A 12,016-nucleotide genomic window follows, 5' to 3' on the forward strand; every position below is an offset into this window, starting at 1 on the left:
TAGCACATCGGGCCTGGTGTAAGGAAAACCTGAGTTCAAATCCAGCCACAGACACTTAAAATCCTCATCATTATCATCCTTATTTATTATTATTCCTGACTCCAGGCCCAGCACTCTCTCTCTTGCCCCACCTCGATACCTCTAAGTGATAATACTACAATCCAGAAAATGAGTTTACAAAACACAGCCCACTGAAATTCAAGAATGGTATAATTGACCTTTCTTATGGTGGCTGCTAACTATGCCTGTAAATTCCAAGATGCAGTGGTTCAAAGCAGGACAGTGTCTATAGGAATCTGGATAGGATTGGAATAACCCAAAGGCCAGTTGAGCATTTGGTCCTAGACAACATGTATTATGAACAATAATTAATATTAAAGCAATTAATGATTAATAATAACATAAGAACAAGAATTACTAAGAACAAGAATTTATTGCATGTGTTTGCCCATTGCCTAAGTAACAAGCATTAGAGATACCACCCAAACGTTGACTCTTCCTGGTTGTAGACTTACTACCCCTATCCACCAGTCAAGGTGGATCCAAGACAGGTCCACTCCAGAGTATACATGAAGCTCTGACTCAAACCCAGCTCTGAGAAGCTACTGCCAGACTAGAGAATCCAATTTGTAGCAGGTCTGATATTTCCTTAAGGTCCCTGAGGGTTTGAGTTTGCTCCAGGACACCCCAGAAGACCCAAAGCTTCTAATAAGTAATGAAGAGTCACTGTAAAAATTTGAGTGTTTAGGAATCTTTTGAGTTTTAACAAAAATATATAATAAGGAAAAAATGTCAAACAAATTCCTAAACATTGAATTTTTTTAAAATAAAAATATATAATAAAAGGGCTGCTAGGTGGCACAGTGCATAGAGAGCCAGGCCAGGACTCAGAAAGACCTAAAGTCAAACCCAACCTCGGACACTTAGCTATATGACCCCGGGCACGTCACTTAACCCTGTTCACCTCAGTTTCTTCATCCATGAAATGAGCTGGAGAAGGAAATGGCAAAGCATTCTAGTATCTTTGCCAAGAAAACTCCAAAAGCGGTCAGACATGACTGAAAAACGGCTGAACAACAAAACATAATAGAGGATGAAAAAAAAAGGTGGTTTCTTTAAAATACTCATTGCCATTTGTAGACTGCTTTTCCAAAAGCTATTAGATAATTCCATTTCACTTAAAAGAAGGGAGTATATTTTAAAATGTAATGTTTCTGGTTGTACTTGAAGGTCCAAATGACTGTCTCCCCCCAAGAAGAGTCAATGTTCGGTTGTTCCCCAGAATAGGTGGTTTTATCAGTACAGAATTTTGTTCTGGTCTCTGCTGCTGATTTGTCCCCAACAAAATTCAAATGCTAGTGAGCCTGCTCCCTGTGCAAAAGTACCTGAGGGCTTTGACAACAAAGATGGCTCTAACGTGATATGACAGGACAACAAAAATTGGATGTTGCTTGTTGTATCGCATGCTACACTTTGGGTACATAGTTCTTTTTCATGGACTCCATCTTTACTCTTTAAGTTTGAAAATGAGGCCAAATTTTTGCATTCCTTTCATTCCTGTGCTTTTTTGGAAACAGTATGGTACAGTGAGAACAGCACACAGGGTGGGGGTTGGGGAAGGGTCCAAATCTTGTTACTAATACTGACTATGCATATAACCCTGGGCGAATCACTTAACCTCTAGTTGCCTCAAGTGACTTCAATACAATAAATTGAAGAGAAGGTGCCAATGTGCCTTGGGAGAGGAAGTTGTTCATGGAAAGTTCCCTGTAACCATGAAATCTAAGGTCACATCAGAAAAAAAATAAATTGCTCAGCATATACCCTCCCAAAAAAGAAGCACTATTGAGTAAGTTATTCCCACACATTGTTTATAGAATTTATGAAATCTTCATGCAACTTTTAAAGTGAAGTAATCAACATAGATACATGGTTAAAGGAAACTAATAAACATAATTCATAAGGAATTAAGACTATCTAGTTCAAATTTCTTAGCTTTGAGATAACTATATCTGCCTTTTGGGAGATATGTATAATTCAATCTAATTACCCAACTTGAAAACCTTCTCCAATTGCTGGGGAGAGATTGCACAAATGGCCTTCTATTCCTGGTCCTGTGTTCCCCCACTCCCACCCCCTCCTCCCCCATTCCCAAACATGTGGCCAGGGTGAGTAAAGATATGAACACGTGCCATGCACTGTTTGTGCATCTAGTACACACAGCCAAGACTAACCAAGTTTAAACTGTTCCAGGACTTTGTAAACATCCTGAACACCTCGGTCACTCCAAAACAAAGTATATTGTGATCACAATAATATGAAGCAGTTTTTATTTTGGCTGAATTGACCACAGAGGCAAAAAATCAACTATGATTCTCTTCTCTGGCCTAGGACAAGATTTTTATTAATGAACAGACAAGCATGGTATTCTCAGATAGCAGTGTTATATACACATGTGATCTATGTCTTCAGTATACGTTATTCAGACAAGGAAAGGAGGGAAAGACAACAAGCTTTTATCAAATGCCAGGCACTCTAAGTGCTTTACAAATATTATTCCATTTGATCCTCAAAACTACCATGGGAGGTAAATACTATTATTATCCTCACTTTACAGATGAGGAAACTGAGACAGACAGAGATTTTTAAGTGACTTACCCAGGATCACACAGCCAATGAGTATCTAAGGATAGATTTGAACTCAGGTCTTCCTGGGCACTTAGGTGGTAGAGTGGCTAGAGTGCTGGGACTAGAAAGTCTAGAAGACCTGAGCTCAAATTCAGCCTCAGACACTGTGTGACCTTGGGTAAGTCATTTAACCTTTATCTACCTCAGTTTCCTCATCTGTCAAGTGTAGATAATTATAATACCTACTTTCCAGTATTGTTGTTAGGATCAAATGAGATAATCACTGGCACATAGTAAGTGCTATATAAATGTTAGCTATTATTGTTATTATTATTATTTTTTTTTTTTGTGAGGCAGTTGCCTAGAGTCACACAGCTGAGGCCGTATTTGAACTCAGGTCCTCCTGACTCCAGGGCCAGTGCTCTATCGACTGCACCACCTAGATAGTTAGGCAGAAACAGATAGATAGATAGCTAAAACATTTATTAAGTGCTTAGTATGTGCCAGGCACTATGCCAAATGTTGAAGATACAAACACAAGTAAGCAAGACAGTCCTTGCTGTCAAAGAGCTTCCATTCAATTGGACTAAGACAATATACAAAGGGGACATAAGTGTAAAGGAGGTCAGGGATAGGTTTAGGGCATGGTGTTGAGATAACTAGAAAGTGGCAAGGAGGCCTGGTTCTAGATAAGATAAAGTGAAAGTTAACCTATCGGAGCCCAGACTCCCAAGGGCATCATCCAGGTCTGGTGGGAGGGGTACAAGGATAACAGATGGAACACACGCAACATGTTTGGAAACGACCTGGAAGAACTCTAACTTTGTTATGGAGAGATTGGGTTGGAATCCCAGATCTGCCACTCGCTACTTATATAACCTTGATTACAGGTGTAACCACTGTGGGCCTCAGCTATAAAGGGAATCGATAAATCTATAAATCATCTATAAAGGGAAGAGGTTGGACTAAATTACCTTCAAGGTTTATTCCAGATGTAAATCCTATGATTCTGCCTTGCTGAAGTCTAAATCAGGAGATAATGACAACAGAGGTAATCAGTATGGCATCTATCCCATTGGGCCACCTGCTCTTGCGGCATACTCTTTTTTTGCTTGGCTTCCAAGATACTAACTCTTCCTCCTGTCCTTTAAAAATAGGCATTCTCAAAGGTTTTTTTTTCCCCTCTTTTTTCCTCTCTCCCCTGGTGAGCGTATCTATTCCCCATAACTTCAATCACAACCCCTGTGTAATGACCCACAAATCTACATTTCTACTCCCAGAGTTCCAATCCCTTATTTCCAAATGTCCAACTGGGTATCTCCACCTTATTGTTCCATCAATACATCACACCCAACATGTCTAAAACTGAACTCATCTGTGGCATGAGGAATAGAGCACTCAACTTGGAGGCAAGAAGATCGAGGTTTGGGGGCAGCTAGGTGGTGCAGTAGATAGAGCACCCGCCCTGAAGTCAGGAGGACCTGAGTTCAAACCTGGCCTCATACCAAACTCTTAACACTTATAAGTTGTGTGACCCTGGGCAAGTCACTTAAACCCAATTGCCAAAAAAAAAAAAAAAAAAGATCAAGGTTTGAATCCTATTTCTAACACTTACAAGGTGTGTGACCCTGGGCAAGTCACTTAACATCTTTGGAAATTAGTTTCCTCATTTGTAAAATGAAGAGTGCTGGCCTGATAATTTCTAAGGTCCCTCACAGCTCTTAGACTGCTCCTCATTTATAGTGACTTACATTGGATAGAGTGGAAAAATCACCCGCTTATTTTGAAGTCAGAGAACGTGGGTCCAAGTAATGTCTCTGCCACTAATAACCATCATTATTTATTGTTTGAAGACGGCCATCGAAATTTCTCCCAAAATTTTCAGCATATCTTCTAAGTAATCCTATTTCAGAATGTGGTCAGTTCTTTGAATATCTGATCCCCAGGACTGAGTTAATATTTCCTACTTCACAGCAATTTTGTAGGAACGGCTTATCTTCATCTACTTCTCTCTAGGATTTGGGGACTCTTGGCTGAGCAAATCCAATTCGTGCACTCTGCACCACACCATTCTATGCCCATCTGCTTAGTAACTCATTGTATTTTTGCTAGTTGAGTTCAAGCCACTGCAGGGCACCCACACGAAGCAGAGATGTCCAGGCACCATGCCTGATTCAAACTAGAGCAAACTACGTGATACAATCTGGTTTGTGTGTGGAGGCCAGAAATGCATCCTGCGTAGCTCTTAAAATCACAGAATCTTAGAACTAGAAGGGTCCTTAAAGGTCGTTGAGTCCAACCTCCCACTCATCACAAGAATCTCTGCTACAACATTCTGGACACATGCTTGTCCACCCTCTGCTTGAATACTATCAGTAACAGAGAAACATTTTCTTGTTGAATTACTGTAGTTAGAAAATTCTTTCTCAGAATTGAGCCAGAATTTGCCTTCCTATAACTTCAGTTCAGCAAGTATTGATTAAGCACCTAGTATGTGCCAGGCATTGTGCTAGGCACAAAGGGATATAGGCAAAAATAAAAATGGTTTCTGCCCTCAGTGAGGGCATTCTACTTTCCAACATGTTCTTGACCCTTCCCTGAAGCAACACAGGATAAATGCATTCCCTATTCAATCTGACAGCCCTTCCAATATTTTAGAACAGTTATCATGCACTTTTGTCTTTTCTTTACCAGTTGAGACATCTATGGTTCCTTCAAATATTTCTTATGGGGGCAGCTAGGTGGCTCAGTGGATAGAGCACCGGCCCTGAAGTCAGGAGGACCTAAATTCAAATCTGGCCTCAGACCAAACACTTGACACTTACTAGCTGTATGCCCCTGGGCAAGTCACTTAACCCCAATTGCCTAAAAAAAAAAACAAAAAAAAAAACAAGTATTTCTTATGATATTTCATTTGCTAAAAACCTGTGACATCCTGTTTGCTCCACTCTAGAAGCATTCTAATTAGTCAATGTTGCTTTTAAAATGTGATACCTATTGTCTGAATACAGATGGAAATATACTATTTTTCACTTTTTCATTCTTTTTTTTGTTCAAATCTTCTTGTGCAAAATGACTAATATGGAAATGTTTTATATGATTGCACATGTATAACCTATATTAGATTGTCTCAGGGAAGGGAGAGGTAAGGGAAGGATAAAACTTGAAACTCAAAACTTTTTTTAAAAAGTGTTTAAAAATTGTATTAACATGTAATTGTGGAAAAATAAAATATTATCTAAAAAATAAAATGAAAGAATATAGCTGAATAGATGAGAAAGCAAAAAATAAAAATAAATGTGAGCACATTACCTAACCAGTGCAGAGTACAATGGCACTGTTTATTTCCTTGCTGTGTATACTATTCATGCAGCTGGGGGTAGCCACAGCATAGAGAATAGGAAGGTGTCTTTGGAAAATGGAAGATGTGGGCTCAGGATCCGTCTCTAAAACACACAGGCTGTGTGACCCTGGGTAATTCACCTAATCCTTCAGTGCCCCAGGCAACTTTCTCAAACTCGAGGTTACAGATCCTGTGCCATTGGTTCTGCATTGTTAGAGAAGTTTCCTCATTGGTGGTGGGTGGTTTAATTTGCCTCCCTTCTCTTCCTCATGGTGCCTTCCCATATGAAAGTTAGTTCTTTCCTCAAATTTTCCCAGAGCACATTATCTGGCTCTCTTCTTTATCCCTGGCACATCTAATAGGGATAGAGCCCATTGGTATAAAATGTATCATATCCAGGCAGCTAGGTGATTCATAATCAGCAAGACCCAAGTTCAAATCCTGCTTCAAACACTAGCTGTGTGACTTTGGGCAAGTCACTTAACATCTTCTTGCCTCAGTCTCCTCATCTATCAAGTCAAGGCAAGGCAATACACATTGATTAAGTGCCAGGTACTTTGGTAAGAGCTGGGAATTACCAACCAACTAAATTACTAACCCTAAATTACTAAGAAAGACAAAAGGCAATTCCTACTCTCTGGAACTCAAAGTCTAGTGGATGATGCAACATGAAAATAACTATGTATAGGAAAAACTATATGCAGGGTAAGCTGGAAATAAGCAATAAAGGGAAGATACTAGAAGTAAGAGGGATTGGGAAAGACTTCCTGTAGAAGGTCAGAATTTAGCTGTGACATGAAGGAAGTCAGAGAATGGAGGAGGGAGAACGTTCCAGGCATGAGGGACAAATAGTGAAACTGATCAGAGTAGGGAGATGGAAGATCACGTGTGAGACATAGCAAGAAGGCTAATGCCATAAGACAGAAGAGTATGTATAGTTGGGGCTGGAAAAGTAAGGTGTATGAAGACTGGAAAGGTAGAAGGGGGCCAGATGATGGCTTCAAATGCCAAACAGAGGCTTTTATGCTTGATCCTGGAGGCAATAGGGAGCCATTGGAGTTTATTGAGTGGAAGGCGAGGGGAAGAAAGAGGAAGGGGCGGTGGTGACAAGGCTAGACTTGGGCTTTGGGAACATCAGTCTGACTGCTGAGTGGAGGATGGACTAGAATGAGGAGAGCTTTAAGGTCAGGAGACCAACTAGCAGGCTATCATTCCAGTGTGAGGCAATAAGGTCCTGCTCCAGGGTCATGACGGTGTCAGAGGAGAGAAGGAGGCATGTACAAGAGATATTTAAAAGGTAGAATAAACAGGACTTGGCTACAGACTAGATCAAATAATCAGAAAATGTGATAAATTTGTCATCTCTGCCTCTGTCCAAATTGTTGATAAAACATTAAGCAAGATAGGTATTCAAAGGCACTTACAAATCAAACTATTTTGATCTAGTTCACAATATTTACAATGACATCATGAAGGATTTTTTCAAATGCATCACTGAAATCATGATATACTGTGTCCACTAGATGGACTCCAGCTTGTCAATGACCTTCTTAAAATGTCTTTCTTAACAAGTCAAATAAACAAGCATTTATTAAGCACCTACTATGTTCCAAATACTATACTAAGTCCTAGGGATATGAAGAAAAGCAAAAACACAAAAACAAAGAGACTTTCCCAAAGAGCACTCTTTGTCAATGTCCATTTCTATAGCAACTACTTCTTTTTTTTTTTTTTTTTTTTTGGTGGTAGGGAGACAAGGCAATCAGGGTTAAGTGACTTGCCCAAGGTCACATAGTGTCAAGTGTTCTGAGGCCACATTTGAACGCAGATCCTCCTGACTCTAGGGCCAGTGCTCTATCTGCTGTGCCACCTAGTTGCCCCCTATGGCAACTACTTCTTGCACTGATCCACAAGAGTTAAAGTTTTAAGATCATATTATTGGAATGATTTACACTCAATGTTCCTTGTGGATCTATAGCTGAGAAAAAGGGTACCTTTAGCTTCTCCAGAATCTCTAAATTAGAAACCTCTATACCAGAGGTTCTTAACCTTTTTGTATAATGGATCCCTTTGAATGTCTGCTGACCCCTTCTCAAAATAATTTTTTAATAAGTAGAATTACAAAGGAAACCCATTATACTGAAATTAAAATTTAACTTTTTCCCATCAAAATTCATGGGTCCCCTTAAATCTTATCCATGGGCCCCAGATTAAGAACCCCTGTTCTAAATGGACCACCCTCTCCTTTTCCCTAAGAGTGGCCTCAATACATTTTTAATGGAAGATTGGGATGGAAATATGACTTGGCATGGATTGGACCTTTCCTTCTTAACTTGGTCAGTTAAAAAAAAGTCAATGTATCTTCAACATACTCATTACACAAACGTGAATAAATGATTACATTCTACTGCATTTCCCTCACCCTCAGCTTACCTCTGGCATCCAGTATAGCACCTGGCACATTTTTTTTTTAATTTGGCCAGTCCCATGATTTCAACCACATAGGGAGCTCCTGGGGAGGAAACTTCTCTTGCTCAAGACTGGCAACTGATCTGCGACTGATATTCTTAGAGAGAGCCTAGGGCACAAAGACATTCAGTCATTTACCTTGGGTCACATAGGCAGTAGTGAGATGTATCAAAGGTTGAACCTAGATTTAACTGATGCCGAGGTCAGCGTTTTTATTTACTACTCCACACTGCCTCTCATTCATTTAGCCAACAAATATTTTCTGAGCTCTTGTGAGTTCACTGTGCTGGACGCCATGAGGAATTAAATTTTTGACTAATTGAAAGATAAATAAGAAGCAGTTCCTGTCCTCAAAAGAGCTTATGATTTAGTATGATAGACAAGACATGAGCCCAAAGAATTACAATGTAATACAGTTGTGGTAAGCAACATACAGGTATTCTGAATTCGAGAATTCAGAAGAGAGAGTTATCGCTTCAATCAGAAGTTCTACTTTTTGCCACTAATTACCTCTGGGAATCTGGCTGGCACTTACTTTCCCTGTTCCTCAGTGTCTTCATTTGTGAAATGTGAGGTCATAATATCATGAATTTAGAGCTGGGGTGGGGACCAAATAAGACGATCTTAGAGGTCCCTTTTAGCTATGGTTCCTATGATTCTTGGTTAACAGTGTGGTCTGCTTTCCCCTGTCTCTGACAGAATAAACTAGAGTCTAAACTCTGGGCACCACTATGGTCTCCCTGCCTTTTATCCTGGACCCCTTATAAATTAATCTGTTGACATTCAGCTCTGTCCAAATGCAAATGACCCATGCGTTCCTTTCTTCCTGAAGGGTGGAGAACATGTCCATGCGCCTCGAGGAAGTGAATGAGCGAGAACACTGCATGAAGGCATCCCTCCAAACAGTAGATATCCGGCTCGCTCAGCTGGAGGACATGATAGGACGCATGGCCACGGCGCTGGAGCGGCTTACTGGTCTGGAAAGGGCAGAGTCCAATAAGATTCGCTCCCGGACCTCCTCCGACTGTACAGACGCTGCCTACATTGTTCGCCAGAGCAGCTTCAACAGCCAGGAAGGGAACACCTACAAGCTCCAAGAAAGTCTCGACCCTGCAGGTGAGGAGTCAATGTCCCCAACCTCTCCAACCTTAATGCCCCGTATGCGAAGTCATTCTTTCTATTCCATGAATATAAAAGACAAAAGTGGTATAGAAAAGTTGGAAAGTATTTTTAAAGAAAGGTCCCTGAGTCTACACCGAGCCACTAGCTCCCACTCAATATCAAAAGAAACCAAGGCTGCTCCAGCCCCTGTAAGTACTTTGGCAATCATCCCCGATTCCAGAAGACCATCATCTTGTATTGACATCTATGTCTCCGCCATGGATGAACTCCACTGTGACATAGACCCTCTGGACAATTCCATGAATATCTTGGGGCTAGGAGAGACAATCTTTCCAGCTCCAGCAGCATCCACTGCCCCTTCAAGTAGTGCCTATGCAACTCTCGCACCTACAGACAGACCTCCAAGCCGGAGCATGGATTTTGAGGATATCACTTCAATGGACACAAGGTCTTTTTCTTCAGACTACACCCACCTCCCAGAGTGCCCAAACCCCTGGGATGTGGACCCACCCTTGTATCACACAATAGAGCGATCAAAAAGTAGCCGCTACCTGGCTACCACCCCTTTTCTTCTTGAGGAGGCCCCGATTGTGAAATCCCATAGCTTTATGTTCTCATCTCCTCGGAGCTACTATACCAACTTTGGGGTTCCCGTCAAAACAGCAGAATACACAAGCATTACAGACTGCATAGACACCAGGTGTGTGAATGCTCCTCAGGCAATAGCTGACAGGGTGATCTTCCCTGGAGGCCTTGGAGACAAAGTGGAAGACTTGGCCAGCAGCCATCCAGAGAGAGAAGCAGAACTGAGTCATCCCAGCTCTGACAATGAAGAAAATGAAGCCAAAGACCGGAAGACACTAGCATTACCCACCCAAGAGGGCAGTAACTCAGACAGAACCCTGTCCAACAACATAGCCCTCCCGAAAATCGAGAGAGCCAACAGCTACTCTGCGGAAGAGCCCAGCACACTCTACCCACACACCAGGAAAAGTTTCTCCATCAGTGATAAACTCGACAGACAACGCAACACAACCAGTAACACAGCCAGCCTCCGGCACCCCTTCCAGAGGAGTAAGTCCTCCAGGCCAGAAAGTAGAGGGGACAGCCTGTCCATGAGGAGACTGTCTAGAACTGCTGCTTTCCACAGCTTTGAAAGCAAGCACAGTTAAATTTTAGACCTTCCTTCCTACACAGTGCAGGAGAGATGAGACATTATCCCCGAGTCCCTCCATCTCCTTGTACCCTGTCTATTTTTATCAGCTAAGCAAAACTACATCACTTTGGGAGGGTTCTGTTTTAAAGCTCATTTCTGGGACACTGGTTGGGAAAACTCTGTGTCCCGGGGTCAAACACCCTGACCTCAAATCATGCCTTGATTCCCATTCATATCTGAGGGAAGAGGGAGGGAAAGGGGAAAATAAAAGAGCCTAGTATTAGGTTTGGAGAAAGTCCTCCACCTTACATAGCTGTCAGCTGTGGGGAACGAATGGGCACCAAGCTCAGTCACTGCGAGAAGGTGCCATTTTGATTTTTGGCCATGATCAAGCTTTTTAGGACACAGGGCTAATTTTTTTTAAAAATGATGAAATAAAATAACCAGCATACAAATGAGCTGTTCTTTTTTTTTTTAATGAGCTATTCTAAACTTCAATTCTGTTTTCTTTTTACATTGGTTCCGTCATTGTGGTGATTGATGAAGAGCATCCTTTTTGTTCTGTATAAGCCGGCAGCAAGCAACCCTAACGTCCCACATCCTTCACATGTCAACACCTCTGTAATTGATCATTATAAAGAAACAAACAAGGTAACACTCCTAGTTCACCTGTCTCTTTTATATTCACTTCTGGTGCCGCAACTGTTGATCTTGTTTGAAGAAGGGGGAAAAGAGGAACAAGAAATGCCTTTGTATTTAGATTGTAATCTAAATGAAAGAAGAATTTATGTATGTAAAAAAAAAATTGTCCAGCAATTTGTTATATAAGTGGGCATTCTAGTACAGTTTGAGCGAGCTCAAGATGAATGTAATTAAGTAATTTAATATTATATATTTATTTTTTTAGTCATACTTGTCATCAATGAATTTATTCACAGAATGGTACCATGTTGAACAGTGGGCAGAAAGAGTTGAAACAGTGCCATAAGTAAGAGGGTTATCCTCTCACTGTTTGATGTAATTAACATGTTCAGTTTGCTGCTATACTTTACTCATCCTTCACATCACCATCATGTTTACTTGTTTTCTGCATAGCCCCAAAATCACACTGCCAATTTTTCACACCATCCATCATGATTGTTTTCTATGTTAGGACATGACTATATCTAAATATTTTCACACCCACAGTTTTGCCATCTGATCTCATCTCAGTGTAAATTTAATAAGATTTTCTCAAGGGCTGTTATAAATTTTTTTTTACAATGGATCCAGATACCTTTTGGGGATTGGGTTCAAAA

The 12,016-nt window shown here is 40.9% G+C and overlaps 1 protein-coding gene across 1 annotated transcript in view; it reads left to right on the forward strand.

Moving 5' to 3' along the window:
* TRPM3 (transient receptor potential cation channel subfamily M member 3) overlaps positions 1–10,734 on the forward strand; it is a 696,557-nt gene extending 685,823 nt beyond the window's left edge. The window contains 1 exon segment of the mRNA XM_027839430.1: positions 9,273–10,734. Coding sequence (XP_027695231.1) covers positions 9,273–10,734 — 1,462 coding nt within the window.
* Positions 10,735–12,016: the final 1,282 nt, after the last annotated feature.

The sequence above is a fragment of the Vombatus ursinus genome, unplaced genomic scaffold (assembly GCF_900497805.2).
Source record: "Vombatus ursinus unplaced genomic scaffold, bare-nosed wombat genome assembly UNPS02014832.1, whole genome shotgun sequence".
NCBI classification, from domain to species: domain Eukaryota; kingdom Metazoa; phylum Chordata; class Mammalia; order Diprotodontia; family Vombatidae; genus Vombatus; species Vombatus ursinus.